The 19,481-nt window shown below is 47.1% G+C and overlaps 8 protein-coding genes across 8 annotated transcripts; 4 read left to right on the top strand and 4 right to left on the bottom strand.

The window, feature by feature from the left end:
* Positions 1-237: 237 nt before the first annotated feature.
* Positions 238-1,595, top strand: An11g08160 (uncharacterized protein; the record flags this gene model as incomplete). Its single annotated transcript, XM_059750432.1, has 3 exons — positions 238-271; positions 339-515; positions 574-1,595. The coding sequence occupies 3 exons, from the start codon at positions 238-240 to the stop codon at positions 1,593-1,595; spliced, it is 1,233 nt and encodes a 410-aa protein (XP_059604337.1).
* Positions 1,596-1,890: 295 nt separating this feature from the next.
* An11g08170 (hypothetical protein) lies at positions 1,891-2,923 on the bottom strand (the record flags this gene model as incomplete). Its single annotated transcript, XM_059750434.1, has 3 exons — positions 1,891-2,485; positions 2,542-2,727; positions 2,805-2,923. 3 exons carry the CDS (start codon positions 2,921-2,923, stop codon positions 1,891-1,893), a joined length of 900 nt encoding a protein of 299 aa, XP_059604338.1.
* A 755-nt stretch (positions 2,924-3,678) lies between these two features.
* An11g08180 (uncharacterized protein) lies at positions 3,679-7,716 on the top strand (the record flags this gene model as incomplete). The annotated part of the gene is made up of 2 exons (XM_059750435.1): positions 3,679-4,465; positions 4,520-7,716. The coding sequence occupies 2 exons, from the start codon at positions 3,679-3,681 to the stop codon at positions 7,714-7,716; spliced, it is 3,984 nt and encodes a 1,327-aa protein (XP_059604339.1).
* A 533-nt stretch (positions 7,717-8,249) lies between these two features.
* On the top strand, positions 8,250-10,190 carry An11g08190 (uncharacterized protein; the record flags this gene model as incomplete). The annotated part of the gene is made up of 3 exons (XM_001394750.3): positions 8,250-8,474; positions 8,686-8,996; positions 9,056-10,190. 3 exons carry the CDS (start codon positions 8,250-8,252, stop codon positions 10,188-10,190), a joined length of 1,671 nt encoding a protein of 556 aa, XP_001394787.3.
* A 298-nt stretch (positions 10,191-10,488) lies between these two features.
* Positions 10,489-11,706, bottom strand: An11g08200 (uncharacterized protein; the record flags this gene model as incomplete). The annotated part of the gene is made up of 1 exon (XM_001394751.3): positions 10,489-11,706. The coding sequence occupies one exon, from the start codon at positions 11,704-11,706 to the stop codon at positions 10,489-10,491; it is 1,218 nt and encodes a 405-aa protein (XP_001394788.3).
* Positions 11,707-12,368: 662 nt separating this feature from the next.
* On the bottom strand, positions 12,369-14,042 carry An11g08210 (hypothetical protein; the record flags this gene model as incomplete). Its single annotated transcript, XM_059750436.1, has 7 exons — positions 12,369-12,404; positions 12,553-12,627; positions 12,833-12,852; positions 12,932-13,318; positions 13,393-13,831; positions 13,949-13,984; positions 14,040-14,042. 7 exons carry the CDS (start codon positions 14,040-14,042, stop codon positions 12,369-12,371), a joined length of 996 nt encoding a protein of 331 aa, XP_059604340.1.
* A 234-nt stretch (positions 14,043-14,276) lies between these two features.
* On the top strand, positions 14,277-17,560 carry An11g08220 (uncharacterized protein; the record flags this gene model as incomplete). Its single annotated transcript, XM_059750437.1, has 13 exons — positions 14,277-14,381; positions 14,734-14,749; positions 15,042-15,096; positions 15,398-15,830; positions 15,882-15,980; positions 16,043-16,154; positions 16,221-16,473; positions 16,530-16,653; positions 16,700-16,797; positions 16,847-16,864; positions 16,913-17,105; positions 17,162-17,303; positions 17,361-17,560. The coding sequence occupies 13 exons, from the start codon at positions 14,277-14,279 to the stop codon at positions 17,558-17,560; spliced, it is 1,848 nt and encodes a 615-aa protein (XP_059604341.1).
* Positions 17,561-18,043: 483 nt separating this feature from the next.
* On the bottom strand, positions 18,044-18,991 carry An11g08230 (hypothetical protein; the record flags this gene model as incomplete). Its single annotated transcript, XM_059750438.1, has 4 exons — positions 18,044-18,151; positions 18,220-18,235; positions 18,298-18,796; positions 18,934-18,991. The coding sequence occupies 4 exons, from the start codon at positions 18,989-18,991 to the stop codon at positions 18,044-18,046; spliced, it is 681 nt and encodes a 226-aa protein (XP_059604342.1).
* Between the last annotated feature and the right edge of the window lie 490 nt (positions 18,992-19,481).

Genomic DNA, 19,481 nt, shown 5'->3' on the forward strand with positions numbered 1-19,481 from the left:
GGATACGAACAAATCTTGGCTTCGTCCAAACTTGCCCAGTCTGCGGGAGATCTCGTGTTCGTGGGCAGATGATTTGAGGCTGACTGCCTTAACAGTGGCTGGGGCTTAGCTGAGTTCTCGTCAAGTCTAAATAAATGGAATAGGGGTTCTACGACGATGTTCATGATGGGTGTGGAAAATAGCATGCGAAAAGCGGGCTCAGATCACAGGATAGCGGATCATCTATCGGATTAAACAATGTCACCCAAACGTCTTATCGTCTGCTGCGATGGTAAGTCTGCTCAGTAGCACTGCTGAACATGTCTATATCAGTGCTAAAAGTCGGTCGGTTGTTTCAGGTACCTGGAAAGACTCCACCGCAGATACTCGTCAACCTCCGTCCAATGTTACGCGGTTGACGCGCACTTTGAGTCGCGTGGCAGTTGTGAAGGAGAATGGACAAGACAAAGAAATTCCTCAGATAATCTATTACCAAAAGGGCGTCGGGACCGGCCTAGCGGACAAGTATTTCGGAGGTACGGTGTCTTAGACGTGAACCCGACCGTGTCCCATGGACATTTCTGACACATGCAGTAGGAGTCGCTGGGATTGGAATCAGTGCGAACGTCCGTGCCGCCTATGGCTTTCTCGTGGATAACTACGATGAGGGCGATAAGATCTACTTCTTTGGATTCTCTAGGGGTGCTTATACCGCCAGAGCGATCGCGGGTATAGTCTGTGAACTAGGGCTGTTGACACCCCGAGGCATGGACAATTTCGCCACGGTATATGATGATTTCTACAACCGAAAATTGCCAGTGTACAATGAGGATGATCGCCGACAGCTAGGCTTCCGTGATCCTCTCCCGCGGTTTACGGTGGAGATTGTTGGGGTCTGGGATACGGTCGGTTTCTATAAGCCCTGGTTGTTCGGACACTGGTCCGGGGAGAAACTTGAGTTTCGAAATACTCTGCTTTCCAGGAAGGTCAAGTATGCGTTCCATGCCTTAGCACTGGACGAAGAGAGAACCGCATATCAGCCCACGCTCTGGCATCTGCCAGAGAATGCTAAAGGTCAGGAGCTGCTCCAAGTGTGGTTCTCTGGGGTGCATACAGATGTGGGTGGGGGAGGACATGACCCTCGACTGGCCAATATTACCTTAGCCTGGATGATCGCGCAATGCACAAAGCATAACCAGTTGAGTTTCGATATAGAGGACTACCTCTTCGACCGTCCTCCGCGACCGTTAGAGACAGACACAGTGCCATGGGCGACGGCATTGGGAAAAACCAGTACGGGAAGTTTCGCTCGGACAGTGGAGACCATCTTGGGCGGGAAGTCGAAAAGAACCCCCCTCCAGTATAGGCAGGTTGGCGATGGAGATCCGCAGCCTACCAATGAGATGATCCATGTTTCCATTGTTGACCGTGTTTTAAGTGGGAATGGAAACATGGCTGAAGCCGTACCCTGGCCCTCACTAGTGATCAGAAACCCAACTCCTGATCAAGAATGGGTACTTGACGGTGGAGGGAGACTTATGCAGATGCCAGCGCTGAGACAGGAGCTGTTTATGAAGGGAAGAATTCGCACGGTTCATGTGGATGAGATAGACTAATGTAACTAAATTTTAGCTATGTCATGTAGCAACAGGATGTTTGACTTTAGACTAATATACTTGTAAAAAGTTCCTAGACCCAGGGGCATTAAGTCGGTAGCAGCCCTGATGATAACACGAATAGAAAGAGAAAGTTCCAATGACTGTTATACAGAAGATGCCGACATAGCGTTTAATTCAGAGAATAGGTAAGCATACATATCCCTTCTGCCCGAAGGTGCATACAATTCCTTCCACTTGTGTTTAACGTCTCAACACCAAGGATATCGACACACAACTGTAACAGAAAGGGCAGCTAATACTCCTCTTGTCCACTCTTTTCAACCTTCTCTAACTCCTTCTGTGCCGCAAGAAATGGCTCCCAATATTCCTCACATTCCTCATAGTCTCCCTCCCTTGCTAAGTCAGGATTAGGCTCAACCAGGGAGAGCTCAGCGCAGTTAACATCCTTTTCGGAGTCACGGAAACCCCCTTTGGAAAGTTTAGGCGACCCCCTGAGTCTGACCAGATTCTGAGGCACAGGATCATCATCTTCAACATACAGATACTTCGCATCGAGTAACTGATACCTTGCGGCCCATACAAGTGGTTCTTTAACTTGGACACTTTGCATTTGCAGTTTTGCTCGTGCGACTTCAGCACTCGCACCTACTGGAGCTGCGGCCAGAAGGGCGAGTAGTTCAGCGGAGACACCGCCTCGAAGTCCAATCGTATTGGTATCTCCTATCAGACTCATGGTATCTTCCAACTCGTAGAGGCCAGTCAGATACCAAATTTTAGGTCGACTGAGCGCGTTTTTCAAAGAGAATTTGTCGAGGACTAGCCATCTCTCGAGTGTTTCTCGGCAGCGGCCTGCTTCCAAGACTTTCTCAGACAGAAACTCTCGAGGACTGGAAAACATATTAGTTCACGCTCAGATCAGTTTAGTAATGCGTATTTTGCATACTCTTTCAGCTCGACCTTCCGCCCTGCTTTCGCATGTACGAACATTTCCCGGGACTTGACGAATGAGGCTCCCAGGGTAACTAAGTCAAGAGCATTGACATCACATGATATATGAATCGATGGGTTCGTTCGGAACCACTGATTGTCAATTCTAGTAACGTTTGCCCATTTATGGGCTTCTTCCGCCCTATAAATCATGTCAGTATGTATCGAATTTCGTGTACGAGTGTCACTTCCTACTCGAGTCTCACCCCTGGACAATACCACAAGGAATCCTTTATCGGTTTGGAGTATGTTCCGAAAGACAGATGGCCGAGACATAGCTGCTCGGGCTTGTGTCCAAAACCGTAAAGAAAGTAGCTTTTATCTTCTTTGTCACGCATGTTGACCTTGCGTTTCGAAGAGTTGGAAGAGATTGATACTGTGTTTGAATTCTTCAGCTCCGAAATAGACATCGTCTCGTAGAAATAGTCGATCTGACAATGCTTGTAGCAGAGCCTGAAGTGTTGCGTTTTCGTGATCAAGCCGTCTACGAGGAGAATGGCTTGTCATGGGGTTGGGATCCATGGTACAGAAACGAGGTGGACAGCTATGGTCGCTCACACGGATAGCGCCAATCTTCCAATCTCAATCCTTCTTGGTACCATGGATGCACCACGATATCCAGCACCATGTCCATCTGGTTATGGCTTATAGCGAATAAGCTTTGATTCCGGGCTTGGCAAGATTCCCAAGAGTTCTAGGCAGCTCCAATGTCCATTTGAACGACCTCAACGCCGGTTCAGAGTAGTAAAAGCCAAGCCACAAAGTTATGCTGTAGTAGATACTAACCCCCTCTATCAAGGTTCTTTGCTTCGTATGATAGCCAGAAAGGTTATGTATTTGCTTAATGCAAGGGTTTTTCCTACCCTGGCTGTCTCGCCAAGAGACTTTTGTTGGTTGTTCCGCTAGTCGTTGATCGTGTTCGCAATTCAGATAGTGGAGTCAATCTCAGAATGGAGGGACAACGCCACTTGCGACTGATTTTCATATTCAGTTATAGTAGAACTGTTTCCCTACGTACCTCTTGTGTTTAATCATAGTACTATTCTTCTACACCCCACGTCTACAAGAGTTTCGTACCGCTGTAGTAGCAACAATGGACTTCATCGAGGTCTGTGAAGTTTTCGGTGGATCCATCTTTTCCGACGAGTATCGCGGTAGCTATGAGGAAGCAGACAGGAAGATCAGAGCGCTTGGGGACAACACTCCCGCAACGATGGATCCAGTATGTCAGTACGCCAGGATTCTACTTCTGCGAGCAATATTCCACATGCTCTCTGGAAACTTCCCCAAGGCTCGAGAATGTAATCAGTCTCTTCAAGATTTACAGCACAGAGGGCTAGACGAGAGATGGAAACTACGAAGCAAAATATACAGCTTCTACGGCAATATGTTACAGTATCGGCTCCCTCTCATCCGTTTCGCGATGATTCCTGGTGATCCCTACGAAGGCTTGAAGAAGGATGCCTCCTACCTGAAGAACATGTATCGCCAGGCGCAGCAAGCCGGGATGGCCATATCATCCTGCGGATCAGCGGAAGTAGTTGATATGCTCGAGCAAGCGCTGGTACTAGACTTATGGTCTTTCCTTGACTCTTTTCACTTTTCATTTCTTGCACACCCTAATTTCACGCCGTGTGTTACCACAAAATCTCTCCCGCAAGACCATCTGAAGGGCATCAGCTTTGACAATATGCAAGTGCCTTACTTGTCTACCACATTGGCTGAGTCCATGAGTCGAATGGGACCTGTCTTCACGAATACCCTGGAGAGGTGGTCTATCGACATCGAGTTAGCGAGGGGATCGGAAAATGGAGGCAGCAGTCTCAGCCAACTCGGATCCGAGTACGAGAAGGTTAATGACTACGCTGGCCTAGGCCTTTGTAAGATAATCGAGGGCGATTGCATCCTATCTCCCTCGTACACTAATCCCATAGCCATGAACCTGATCTGTGAGATCCGAGAAAGTGGTTGGGCAAATGTGGCTTGGGACGCGTTAGAGGAGACCTTCTCATTGCACAATGATAAGGCTGCTCAGGAGTGCTATTCTCAAGCTCTTTTCTATATGGAAGCTGCAAACGCACCGAGAGGCCAAGCTGCTGTATACTTGCGCAGGGCTTGCCTGAATCATGCAGAAGGCATTTCGTCGAAGGCAGGTGCGGACAACGAGCAGTTCCGCCAAGCAGAGAGTGATTTGTTAGCTGCACTTTCGCTTTTCGCGCATGACGACATGAACTCGCAAATTGTTGTTTGCCATCAGATTCTGCTTGGCTGTAGCCGTGGCGCATCTGAACTAGCTATAAGCAAAGCAAAGTACTTGGGAGGCGAATTGCACAAAACAGAAAGCAGCGCAATGTCCCACTTCTTAGGGGTCTTGATGCTTCGATTCGCTCACTCACAGTTCTCACGCAATGGGAACGTCGATGTGGCAGCTACCTGTTGTCAATGCGCCATTGCCTACTACGCAGCACTCGACAATCATCTGGGTTCTCTTTGGGCAGCTGAAGCATATATTACTCTTCTTAAAACGACGCACGACTGGGCCTTGGCGGAGGCAAAGATTAGAGAAACCATTAAGCCTGCTGGAATACTACACGCTGCTTTTGCATACATTGATGGCATTCTGACTCGGGACGCCAACCACCAGCATCTTCAAGTTCCAAGGGCTTCAATTTTGCTCGAATTTGACACGCTAGTCAAATCCGTGTGTTCTATGACCGGAAGGGAAACTTTGAGGGCAGGGTGGGAAGAAGTACGCCAGGCCCTTCAGCCGAGAAGACCAGTTAGTACTATGAAATTTTTACCTCTTAGTGCTGAAGCGAGAGCTCATCTGAATGACCCGCAACTTGGTTGTGGTGAATCTGAGCAAGAACACTTCATCCGGACATATGAGACCCGAAATTCCTTCATTACTGGGTATTTTACCTCCATTGACCACAGTTTCGAAGCCATCGGAAGAGGTGACATTGACGCTGCCGAGGCTCAGCTTCAGACATTTATCCACAGCTGTGATTCTCAAAACCAATTGAAGGAAAGAGAAATACTTTCCCACAAAATTCCAGCCTTAGCACAACTAAGTAGGGTGGAAGAAATGCGACAGGAGCTCCCGCGATTTCTATCCGACTGGTTCTCCACGGATAGTAGGGCGGATAGCCGCCTATTGTTTAATCTTCGTAACATGCCCAGTGATGTTCGGGAACACGCAATGGAGGTGCGTGCGAATACAGCACACGAAGATATCGCCATGTGTTTTACGGCCCAGGCGTGGGATAAGGGGTCCGTGATACTGAGAAGAATCTCGAAGACCTTACCCGAGTTCACTACGAAGATAAGAACAGAGCCAAAGCCCGATAGCTGGCAATTGCTCACTTTCATTGGCGCTATCTACGAACGAGAAGGGAATTTTGAGAAAGCCCTTGACAGTTTTCTGGGTGCTCTGCATCAGCTTGAGAACTTAAGATATCTAATCCCTAACCCCGACAGCCGGCGCAGGGCCTATTCATCATTACACACCGCGGAATTGTTTTGTGGACTTACGCGAACATCGCTCGCCATGTCATTGCAAAATACTAAACAAAGCCCACGGGAGTGGCGTCTACCGGCGACTACCTGGAGAGACCAGGCCCTTATTTTCATGGAGCAGGGGAGAGCGAGGTCATTACTAGAGATACTACAGGCACAAAAGTCCTCGAGTACCGAAAGCATCCAAGAGTGGATGGACCAGTCATACAGGGCTCGTGTGCTATCTACATTGGTACAGTCACGATGTGATCCCCAGGACGAAGCTGATGTTACCAAGAGGGCTGCTAAGGTAGCCAAGGAGCTTGGTATTCCCGATAATTCATTCGATCCCGTGGAGGAGGCACTCAAAGGCTGGCATGATACAACCGCACAGGTATTTAAGAGTACAATGTTTCTACCGGATACGCGTGGACTTCTCGGCTCCATTCCTTCTGGCTCAGCCGTCATTGAAGTGGCTATATGTATGAGCGGCATAATGGTTATGTGCATCTCATCGGAAGGCATTCAATCTGTCCATCAATCCAGCCTCGGAGTTTATCAATTGCGAAGGCTCGTGGTAGCATACCTCGGAAAAATGCAAACCCTCCTAAAAGATCCAGTTGGTGACAAGGCAGCCCAGCTAGCTGCGAGTCTGAGTGATATTTCTGCAATCTTATCTGCGCAATTGATCAAGCCATTTACTGCAACCATACGCAAAAGTAACGCTGTTATCTTCGTGCCCACATCATACCTTAATGTCTTCCCTCTGAGCGCGCTGATCTTGGATGGGGAGCCTTTGATTCTCAAAAAGCCAGTGTACCAAATCCCTAGTCTAAATGTTCTCCGACACCTCTCGCATACAGCGTCAAACATACCGCGAGCTACTGGAGCCTCTGTGTTGGCCGATTGCGGAACTGGTCGGAAACAGCTGCATTACGTTGGTCCGGAGGTGGTCTCTATCTGCAACTCTCTGCGTGTCCTACCTACTGAGAAGAGGAGGTTTTTATCTTCCTTAAATTCTTCCGAGATTATACATATCTCGTCGCATGGTTCGGAGAATTACTCCTCTCCTTGGGAATCTACCGTACTGGGTGACGAGTTCCGCGTTGTTGATATGGCAAAGATAGGCACTAGAGCTTCCCTTGTGGCTTTCAGCTGCTGTCTCAGCGGTAAAGGCCAGATAAGCTCCGGAGATGACCTTGTTGGGTTCTCGCATGCTGTACTTCAGTCCGGTTCGCTGGCATTCATTGGTGGCTTATGGAAGGTTGATGATGCGACAACCATGCTGCTGATGCATTTGTTCTATAAGCAACTTGCGGCACAGCGCAATGATACAAAGGGTGGTGGTACTTGTCTAGCAGTTGCCTGGCATCGGGCTGTGCGAGAGCTTTACCGACTTGACTCTCGGAGTGCAGGTACCATACACGATGAACTGGAGGAAATGTGGAAGGCCACAAGGGGCAAGACAACCAGACCAGAAGGAGATTTCACTAATCTCAAGTACATGATGGATCTGCTCAGGAGTAAGATTGATTCGGGAAAGTTGGATTTCACACTTCCATGTTATTGGGCTCCGTTTTCTCTGGTTGGATATGGAAATGCAGTGGTCCTTGGTCCGTTAGGGCAAAAATAGTATTTGAGACAAAATGGAGTTGGTTTTTCCTCGAGGTCATCCTCAAAGTCCATTCAATACGGAAACAAGCTATGTATCCATCGCGGTGTTCTTGCAAAGAGAATGACATCATATCAGCTGTCGGCTCATGATGCAGTCAAAAAATGTCCTTAGTTAGCCACCACAAAGGTTAGCGTCTTTGTCTTCGTCGAACCTCGTCATCTAACAGAGACTTAATACACAAATGCAGAGAACTAACTCCAAACCAACTACACCCAGACATCCCCAATCAGTATTCAAGAAACGGAATGGCTGTGCCCCAATTCATACGTTATTTCACCGAGACCTAATTCACACATACTCGAGTATATGCCCTCCTACCAGAGCCCTATGAAAGACGAACACCAGAATTAGTTAGTCTAGTCCTAGTACCAAATCGAAGCCTTGCCGAGATCAGCCAACAGAAAACACCATTTGTACCCACCTACACGGCGATGGGTCTAATACTCGAATCCTATAGGGCAGTTCGTCAACTTTGAAATTAAAGATCGATAATGGGCGGTAGCGCTGATCAATCAACAAGACGATCTTTAACAAGAACCAACCACTGTCCGAGGCACTGCCTGCCAGTTCAGTCAGCTCATAGCAGAGCCAATAAAACTGCCGGCTCTGGGGTCATTCTTGACGCTAGTCTCCACCAGCACGACGAGGATGTGATCCTGCCGCCCGCTTCTAACTCGATAACCCTGAAATCGAATATTCGAGATTCACGAAACTATGTGAGTTCTTATGCGGGCGATTGCTCATTGGTAGCTACTTTGTGTCATGCTTTGTGGGCATGATATTTACTGTAGGACAATGGCAGACCAAAGTCTACCTAGAATAATATTGTCCAAGCTGACACCCCATCACGCAATACTATCCAGATTACCAACCAACATGGACTGTAACTGTATTTCCAAGGCCGAAGGACCGACAAACGGCTCATAGATGACAAATGCACTTGATGAAGGCTTAAGTAGACTTTCATATTTGGCGCTGCCTGCAAGCCTTTTGCTACATCTCTTGATACATCGTTCTAACATTACCATTGTCGAAATTCATGTCTTCTCCCATACCACAGTCATGGACAACAAGCGCAGCCCTTCGCCAGCGATTCCAATGGACAGTTCCGATTCTTCGGATACAGAAAAGCGGACTCCCACAGAATCCGCGAATAAAGTCCCTCCTCCCCCTCCTGATGGCGGCTTGACAGCGTGGTTGCAAGTTGTGGGAGCCTTTTTCCTCTTCTTCAACTCCTGGTAAGTTATGCGGATCTCTTCAAACATAACCCATAACACCAAATAACTCAGTTCCTCAGGGGTATCCTCAACGCCTACGGAGTATTCCAGAGCTACTACCAATCGGACCTGATCCCTACATACTCATCCTCCGCTATCACCTGGATCGGCACCGTGCAAGGTTTCGTCCTGTTTCTGGTTGGAGTGATTGTCGGCCCCATCTTTGACAAAGGCTTTCTGCACAGCTTGATTGCCTTTGGAACCTTCATGGTCGTGTTCGGCCTGATGATGACCTCCCTGTCAACCCAGTACTACCAGCTCTTCCTTGCGCACGGCATCACAGTGGGCATCGGCTGCGCATTTCTCTTTCTACCCAGCATCGCCATCGTCGCCACCTACTTCACCTCACGCCGCGCCGTCGCCACCGGCATTACAGCGTCAGGAGGCAGCATCGGGGCGGTGATATACCCCATAATGTTCCACAAATTGATCAGCCGAGTAGGGTTCGGCTGGACGACACGGATCATCGGCTTTGTAGCGCTAGCTGGACTCTCAGTCTCAATGCTGGTATTGAGGCGGCGCCTACCACCACCAACGAAGAGTAGATCTTTGCTGGACGTTGCTGCTCTCAAGGAACCAACCTTCCTGGTTTTCAGTTTCGGCCTGTTCTTCTGCTTCGTGGGACTCTACTTCCCTTTCTTTTACCTCCAGAGTTACTTTACCTACTACCTGCACAACGATAGCAGCTTAGCATTCTACATTTTCGCAGTCCTAAACGCTACCTCCGTGCTGGGCCGCATCACCCCCGGTCTTATGGCCGACCGTATCGGCGGCTTGAACACTCTGGTGCCTATTAGTATCCTGGCGACCATTTTGGCATTTGTGTGGATTGCCGTGCGCAACGTGGGCGGGGCGGTTGTTTTCACCTGCTTGTACGGCTACGCTTCCGGGGCGATTGTCTCCCTGCCACCGTCTATCTTGACACGCATGTCTCCGAAACTGGGTGTTGTGGGCACGCGCCTGGGCATGATCTTCATGTTTGCTGGTTGCGGGTTCCTGATCGGTACGCCGATTGCTTCGCTTCTGCTGGATCTAGAGGAGGCTTCGTTTTGGAAGGCTCAGCTATTCAGTGGTATGTTTGTCGCTGCTGGGACGATCTGTTTTGTTGTTCTGCGGGTGATGCTGTGGCGAAAGGGCGGGGGCTGGAAGATTTGAGAGGACAGCTGAAGAGGAGCTATGACCGCTAAGAGAAGTTGGCGGTGGTGGAGTGGTACATGCAGCCATCCATCTGTCGTAATGTTACAGCATGGCGGACAATAGAGCTATACGTTGCACATCATAGAAACTAATTCACTGACTCGCTGCATCCTTTCTTGTCATAAATTCAGGAAAGTGAACAAGTTAGTAGGTCATCTAGTTTTTGAAATGGACGCCCATCGCATCCCCAGTCCTGCTGGGTCTTTGATAATGAACAAATATATCGAACGCTATTTATTGATTCGTCTGCAAGAATTCAACGGCTTATGCTGCGGCTTAACCACTCTCTCCACCCCAGGTCGCTCACAATAGATCTCACACGAGCCTCAAGCCACTCAGTATTCCCCCAGAAGCCCCAAGAAGCCTGAAACCTGCACCAGTCCACTAGAGCCGTCTCCCAGTGTCGTACAAAGGATTCCCATTCGTACCAGCGCTCTCCTTTATCCTGGAGCAACGTCTTATGGTAGTGCTCCAGCAAAGTTCGCTCACCTTCACACATTTCCAATTGCTCTGGTAGCAAGTCTTCCTCATCGTCAGCAAGCATCCTCAACGGAACCGAGCACGTAAAGAGTTTTGCCAGGTCACAAACTCCCAGACCTAACCCGACATATTGAAAGTCAAAGAAAGCTACCTCATCGCCCTTGCTTGTCGTAAAGAGGTTCTCTGACTTGACATCGCCATGGATAAGTGACTCCATCTTCCTTCCACAAGGTGTTAAGAGGAACGCAGCCATCTCAGCAACCGATAGCGCAGACTCATCCGAAGCTGTACATAGGATATCAGACCACTCCGAGTCCGTATCCTCAACTAGCGAAGCGTACTCCTTCCGGCGGGTTGCCAGATACGTGTACCCTCCGTTAAGCCACAACGCATCCCCTACTTCCGTCTTCCCCAAGTCCCGCCTCCTCTTCGCTTCCTCAAGCGGCGGTAGGACATACCCATCCAGACTCCTGTCATCAGACAACAACCCCCACGACCGACTATGAAACCTTGCCAACCAATTCAGCGCCCCATACACCTGAGCACGACTCAACACGCTTCTCTTCTCACCCGCAACCGGGAATGCAGGCCGCAAATCAACCATAATCGTCGCCATCATACCACGAAGTTCCTCTTCACATTGCTTCCCACGCATGTCTCGCGTAGACGCCAGGCAGTTAGCCACAGCGATATCATCTCCTAGTCGCGGGACTACATCACTGTAGAAGTACTGCTCAACCTCGTAGCTGAGCATCTTGCGAAGATGGCCCTCATCCTCCTTTCCCGCTGCTTTGCGAGGCGGTGAGATGAGCTTTAAAATCAGAGGAAAAGTGCTCCCTGCGGTTCTCGAATCCACTCCGCAAAGCTTCCCGAGATGCTCCGCCGCTTCGGCGGTGGTGGCTCGGGCGGTGAGGGCGCAGATGTGCCCGTACCCGGCCCACAGGGTCTGGAGGGTGGTACAGGAGACGAGGTCGAGGGAGTGCCACGACAGCATGATGCGGGCAACCCGCGCGGGGTCATTGGTGAGTGGGGATGACATGATAGGTCCTATCGGCAAAGGTCTATAGACTTTAGGTATATGGTTTTTGAGAGGTAGTTTAGGACAATGTGAGATCTGGGGTGATAAGATCCAAAGAGAGTCTGGAATGTCACTAGCTTTTGATTTCCATGGATGTGAGGCGCTAGGGCGTACTGTACCTGCCACTGCTGCAATATCGCTCACGTGAGTATTAGAGGGAGTATGAGATATGTTGAGGCAGTATTATTGTAGGCTTCATCACGAGGCTGCACTCAGGCCATTATATAAAATATCTCTTTATACTTGTTCCGCTTTGCATTTCTATATAATATTATAATATTAAATTTACTGTATTCTTTGCTTCTTTGCTTCTCTGTCTATATAATAATTTCTGAATCAATTAAGAGTCTTAACCTCTAGGCCTAGGAATGGAGCTTGGACCAGGACATAACCATGCAGTCTTTAGTCTCTACTTATATTAACCAGGACTATATCATAATCCTTCCACAGTTCTAGACAGTCAGTTTCGGTAAGACCACTGTTGTATAATCTTACGAACTCCTTTCATTTTTAACTGTATATAGAGTGGTTATACCTGACTGTTATATCTTAAACTGATCGTAACTGTCACCTGGAAATCAGTTTAAGGTATCGAGATTCTCTAAATTATATAGCTAAGACTGAATTAGTGTTAAGACATTATTTTAATCAGTTATTTTTACAGATCAGGAAGATCAGATATAGTAGATAACTCAAGAATTAGTATAGATTAATAAATATTTGATACGGATCTCTTACAAGAATAAATCATTTATTACATACCTGGGGCCTGGAAGTTGGAGAGGGTCCATCTCTCTCGCATCGACCTAGTAGTAAGTCATTTACATAAACTATTAGCTTTATATGTTCATATAAGAATGTAGATTTATTATTAGGATAATATTGTTTTGCTGGCTGCCATCACCATCATTTTCCTGATAGATTGGGAAGAGGGTGTCCCAGCTAATAGCACGTCTTGCCCTATTATAAAAAAGGAATAGGCTAAGCGCAGCCTCGTCCTATATTCAGAAATTGCTACCTCAATTTGTTATATAACACTAACCTGCCATTTCAAGGCCAAATCTGCGGGAAGCTAATTAAAACGGACCAAGAAGTATATCATTCTTGCGCAGTAAAATAACACCATCTGCGTTCTCCTCACATGGTCCAGGGCCCTTGAGGACTCCCCCAAAGATTATTTTAGCCGATGTCTCAAGTCCCTTGCCACCTTCAGAGCCCACAACCTCTGTCTCGTCTGTAGTCAGGCTCCCTGGATCCTTTGCCTGTAGCCACGTATAATCGACTTTGCTTTGACGAAGCAGAAAGGCAAGGCGATATGCTTGTTTACATATGTCAGCCATTGCAGCTTGAATTTCTTGATAGCGGGTATCAGGATTGTCTTCATTTCGCCATTCATCTTGAAAGATTTCAGAAGAGATATTGCCGCACATTTCGTCCAGGGCTGTACAGGCATAATTGAGTTCAGGATCGTGTAGCTGTGCGAGTTTCAGAGTTGAAGCTCGCCACTTGCGAATGTCTGCAGCAGGAACTAGGGATAAGCGTTAAGGGTGGATGATCTTACTAGTGGAAGAGATATTTGGGGATGTTTAGGCAATAACTTACCATTGCGACCATGAGACAGTTCCTCTTCAAGATGTCCCAGGCAGGAGTCCCATTCTGCAGTAAACCCGAATAACGAAACATTGGGAAGGAACAGCTGGCTGTATAACCGGTCTGCGATTGTCGCCGTCAACCATAGATTTTTATTAGCAAGAGAAAGCCTCTGGTATGCCCCATCTCTTAGCTCACATCCGCGGCAGTATTTTCCTACGAACTGCCGGATACGGAAGAATAGCTGATCAAATGACAAGACCACATCATCATCTAGAGGGCCGGGAGATTCCAGCCCGCTGTTAATTATGATCTTATGGAGGGCTTTGACTTGCCCCTCACTTTCCCTTAGACTGCCAGCTAAACCCTGGATCTTCTCCTCGAGATGTTGCTTCTCGTCGCTTAATTTCAAGTTGGCAGCTTGGAATCCCCGTATTTGTGTCTCAAGTTCCTGCAACGTTCGATGTAGGTTGTTTCCATCCTCGCTGGTAGTGTGTAGCTCAGGGGCTACCTTCTCCAGGATTGTGTTAACTTTTGTGCGGCGCTACCCGCCCCGCTGAAAACTTACATTGACCTTCCTGGGTTTTATTGAAGCTATTTTGTTCTATTCCAGGGTCAGTTATAATGAAAGCTCAAAGATCTGTCTGATATCAACTTACCATAGCAACGTCGAGAGAGCCCTTGCTTAAAAAACCTCACTGAAATCCCACGCCACTGAATACTGTGTACGGTACCGACAGGTAGAGGAAAGAATATGTGCTCTTGTGATTTGGCTTCGGAATGTATTCACGCATCAGTTGACTATTCATATAGGCTTTTTTTAGGTATATAAAGAATCCATGTCGATTCAAGTAAAAGCTGTCATGTGAAAGTAAACCCAAATAGACGACCTGATCATGGAGGTCCTACTCCAGGTGGGCCATTCCGCAAACGGAAGCAGTTCTACGCTTGATCATCAGATCAAGATTTATAGTTCGCTTACCATCAGTATCATTTTTGAGGTATGTTCAGAGCCCAGAACACAGGTAACCCATGCAGTCAAGCCCAGGTGAAGTTTAACCTTGTTATCCGAGCAGTATACATCTCGTGTTCGGGCCATAAAGCGTGGATGGACTGATTCTAGGGAAACTGAAAAAATGTTATGGACCAGAATAAATACGGACCATCAAGAATCTGAGTTAATAGGTTTTATATAGACTTTTCCCGTGTGCTATGGTTCAAGTGGGGTCTGGACCCGAATACGGGATAAGGTTCAGGATGGCAGACCTAAACCCAACTAGCTCCGAGATACGACTCAACATAATCATCGGGATTGTGATTATTAGCGCCGTACTAAATAATATCACCTGATAGCTCAGACTTCAGCAAGGTGAGTTTGTATGTTGTCATGATCAGTCTCCCAACACTATTGATCATAAAGTTATAACCACGTTCGGTGCCAAGTTACAGAATGGATATTTTAGATCTAGAACACTCCTCTCGATCATTTGACGCAAAACCTACAAGTGTGATGATCGTGACTGTTCGTATAATCCCACCTAGTAGCATAGTGGCGTCTTCTTGGCTGGGAAGGAAGTTCTTGCAACGTCTATTTTCGATCTCGAGTATGACGGGTCCATATAGAAAAATCTGATAAATCCGTGAGCAATGACATCGACTAGGCGTCAGTCCTCGCTCTCATCTTCCATCCATTTTCGAAAACTTCCAGAGTGACAGGTAAGCTATCTGCAATGCACAACACACTAGTAGAGTCCTAATATATGGGTTTCTGCCTTAACTGATATATCATCATCAGGGTTCCCTCGCAAAATTGCACCGCCTACAGAAGGCAGAGCGCAGAAGATCGTAACTCAGAGCATTCAGAATAGCACCAAAGTATCCACCATGGGTGAAAACAAATCTGGCCCTGCCTACAACGACAGATCCACTCGAATAATAATTGGACTGGATTTTGGAACAACCTACAGTGGGCAAGTCTCCTGGCACTAATGTCTCTTCTATACTCTAACGCTCATAGTGTTGCCTGGGCGCTCAGTGACGCGCCCGGCCAGGTCCAATGTGTCGTAGATTGGCCTGGTTCAAAGGGTAAAACATACATGAAGACGCCCACTGTACTGAAATATGATGATACTGGTAGATTCAAATGGGGCTACGAGCTGGACACTTGCCTGGAGGAGAAAATTATGGGGATTAAGTTGCTCCTCGACCCGGACCATCAGAGACCTCTTTTCGATACCAAGGGTGCTACTGCAACTCAAAGCGAACTTCAAAAGCTGGGAAAACCGCTTCAAGAGGTTTTATCGGACTACATCTCCGCCATATACCAACACTCTCTGGCCGCTATTTCAGCGAAGTTCCCAAAAGGCTACATATTGACTTCGATAGAGAAGCAGTTGGTGTTGTCTGTCCCTGCTGTCTGGTCTGACAAGGCCAAAGATATCACTCTCCGGGTACATCATCTTTCCGTATATGCCAGTCTTTGAACACTGACTGTAGGATAGGCTGCTCGCAATGCGGGTCTCAATCCAATTGAGCTCATAAAGGAACCAGAGGCTGCTGCCTTATTCACCCTGAATTATATGAACCAGCGAGGACTAGATGTAGGGAGTCTATACCAATGCCCAATTCCGTGTCACTTTTCTGACGTCTACTACTATTTTAGAAAGGTGACGCCATCACTATTTGTGATGCGGGTGGCGGCACAGTTGACCTTGTTTCATACGAGATTCTAAACATCAATCCCCTGGAGTTGAAGGAAGTGGCCAGCCCAACAGGTATATTGCAATCTGCGATCATTAAGAAATTGCCTTAAGGAGACGATTCTCTGACCTAATCCATAGGTGGTATTGCGGGCTCCCTGATCATCAATAACAGATTCGAAGAGTGGGTTAAAAGTAAGGTTGGGGAACGCAAGTATATCGACCTGAAACAAACAAATGGATATCGCAAGGCCATGAATGATTTCAATGATACTGTCAAACCTGGCTTCCATTCAAAGGATGATCCGGAGCAGCACATTTGCTTTCCGCTGGCGGACTTCAAACCAGACCCCAGCGACAAGTCCATTCAAGGAGACACACTTATTCTGTCAGGGTAAGGAATGTCTAAACCAAGCTACTCAGTTATCTGTCCATGCTGATGAATCATAGCAATGACCTGTACCGTATCTTCGAGCCAGTATATAGTGAGGTGAAGAGACTCGTAAACGAGCAAATACAAGCCGTCAAACTCAGGCGCTTACAAGATCAACACCCCAAAGGAAAAGACATCAAAGTATGTTTGCCTCAAACCTATCTGTGATTACTGCTGATGTCTGAAGGCCATATTCCTTGTTGGGGGGCTTGGATCAAATACATGTATCAAAGAGTTGCTTACCACAACCTATCCTGATATTCAAGTTATTCAACCGAATGACGCGTAAGTTCCATCTTCTAGACTTACAGGCTATGCACTCACATGATCCTAGATGGGCGGCAATTGCCAAGTATGTAACCTTCTCGAAATACTTTTATGTGAGACTAATACGCCGTAGAGGGGCCGTGATGAGCAAGCTTCCACAAGGACCTCAAAATAAACCACCTGATGTGGTGACCACAGCCGAGAAGAGCTATGGCGTTTCAGCCGCCATGATATACGATGAAGTGCGTGATGAAGGTCGGGAGAAAATGTGGGATCAATGGGAAGAGAAGGACAGGTGCGCGGTTATGAATTGGTATATCTACAAGGTAAGCAGTTAGGTAATAAGATATTTCCATTTATCTCAAAACTAACCACAAAATAGTATGATAGCTTGAGGCGCGATCGGAAGTTGGAGTTTCCATTCTATCATCAATTACCGGCTAATCCACAACCGGCTGACTTTTCCGCCTCATATGAACTGCTGATGTGTGATAACGAGCATCCGCCTATTCATCCAGATCCTAGTATGTTACTGGCGACCCCTACTGAATAATGAGTGATCTAATCATATTTTCGTCTAGCTGTCAGTGCAAACTGCACACTTGATGTTGACCTAAGTTCGGTGCCGAAGAACATGTTTATTGCACAAACGCGCCAGTCTGATAAGGTGCAGTACCAGGTACTGAATTTCAGACTTCTTATCAAAGTCGAGAGCGCGAGATTAGTGTTTACATTTGAGTGTGGTGGCAAGGAATACTCCTCAGTTTACCCAAAGTACTAAAAGTGATCAGTGGTGCTGGCAACGCTTTGAAGCTTCTTTTAGTTAATAGCAGATGTTTTTTCCCTTGATCCCCCATAGGTACTGCTACTTCAATTGAAACTGTATATCTTGCTATAATACTACTGAATCACCGAACTAGTCAGGTTCTCTGGTCCTTTTGTAAAGTATGATTTGAGTTCCAGCATCGGGCATGACCATAGTCATCCAGCTCTATTAGCGACAGCACATGGTAATATGCTTCTCCTAATGTAGAGTGGAAGGAAGGTCGTACATCTCAATTAATGAGCGCCGCTAACTGAAACTAACAATTTTAATTATACAGAACATAGCGTAGAAGTAATGGAGGGAACTTATTTTTAAGGCCTAAATACCAAGGAGGTACAGTCTGGCTTACTTTTGCCTCTTACCAAAAACCCCCGTCCTTTCTCCTTTGGATAAAAGATTAGTGATAATAAACATAACTACATGCTATAGCAATGAACTTCAGTAGCACCACTTCGGTGCCAAGTTGCGAGGAGGATCCCACACTATGTTAACCAAAGTGAATAAATGCCCATAAGTATCAGGTGGTCTGTACCAACCTTTCCACATCTATGCTGCACATCTTTGGCTGACTTTATCATGTATGGAATGCAGCCCAGACCCACACAAATACATACCAGAAGAGCCCACATGCTATGGCCAGATTTAGTTCCAGTAGAAATTGATTGAAGGGACCGGAATCCATTGTGACGTACTGAGTTGTGTTTCCAACTTCATAGCTAATATTAGTCATCGTTCGATGACTGCAGTTTGGGCAGTCTACCTGTGCTGCCGCACGACTCAGACACGAAAGAGGTGTAGCAATACCACGATTAGTTGACATAGGAGTTTGGCTCGGACCTATGGGTTTTGCTGATAATGTTGAAGAATAGGAAGTTGGGGGCCAGAGTCCGTCTTCTTCTGGACGAGGAGAGTGTAGACATTGATCATGCCCTGTACTCTGGCCTGGGTGCTCCGCACCAGGGTACCCCTCAAAACGAGTCGCATATTGCCCCGATTCTGGACGATAATTTTCATTCTGGATCTGCAAAGACGCATGACGATTTTCGCGCCATTGTGCACTCGGCTTCTCCACTGAGGAACTTTCGGCATTGTACTGTATTTGGCCAGCAGACTGTGGAAACTTAGCTGTCATCGTCCCCCGATATTGTAAGAGCTCTTCTTGATTGGCACAAGGCACGCTCGTATTGCGCCCTATAAAAATCAGAATACAAAGAATGCCAATCGACTTTCCAAAATAACAGCATTTCCAACGCCAGACGTGTTTATATGACGTGGAAATTCGCTTTCAACATAGAGACAGCATTTTCAATGCAAAAGAATTAATTTACCTGCTCTCTGAATATTCTCCTGTTGCTCTACCTTACCGGAGTTAGGAAGCATTGGCATAATGAAGCTCTTCTGGCAGAGGATGATGCAGTAATAATGAGAGGTAGGTTTTCAGCAGTTCACGTTATGAGATAGTGGCCATCCACGGAGACCTGATTTAAATGCGATTTCACATGGATGTTTCCATGGTACTTTGGTATGACATTGCCTTGAGGCATATGACACTCTCTGTAGCCTAGAAGGTGGACGATGGGGGAAGGGGGGTTTGGTTGGTCAGTACTGCAATTCACGAGATAATAGCGGCCCACGAAACCTCAAGTTGCTTTTTGATGTAGGTTGGAGTGGTGAATCGCCGGTTGGGTGAGCCACACAATGGTTGCAGTCTGCCTTTGAACCTATTTGTGTTAGCGTCCATGGGCCTTGGGGGACGATTGGTCCGTGGTTTGAAGAAAGCGTAAAACTAAGTATAACCCAATTTTTCGAACCTCGATTCGCAGAGTTAAAATTGGCGTACAGTGGTAACACAGATATCTTATTTCCCCCTTTTCTT

Source organism: Aspergillus niger (genome assembly GCF_000002855.4).
Source record: "Aspergillus niger supercontig An11".
Classification (NCBI taxonomy): domain Eukaryota; kingdom Fungi; phylum Ascomycota; class Eurotiomycetes; order Eurotiales; family Aspergillaceae; genus Aspergillus; species Aspergillus niger.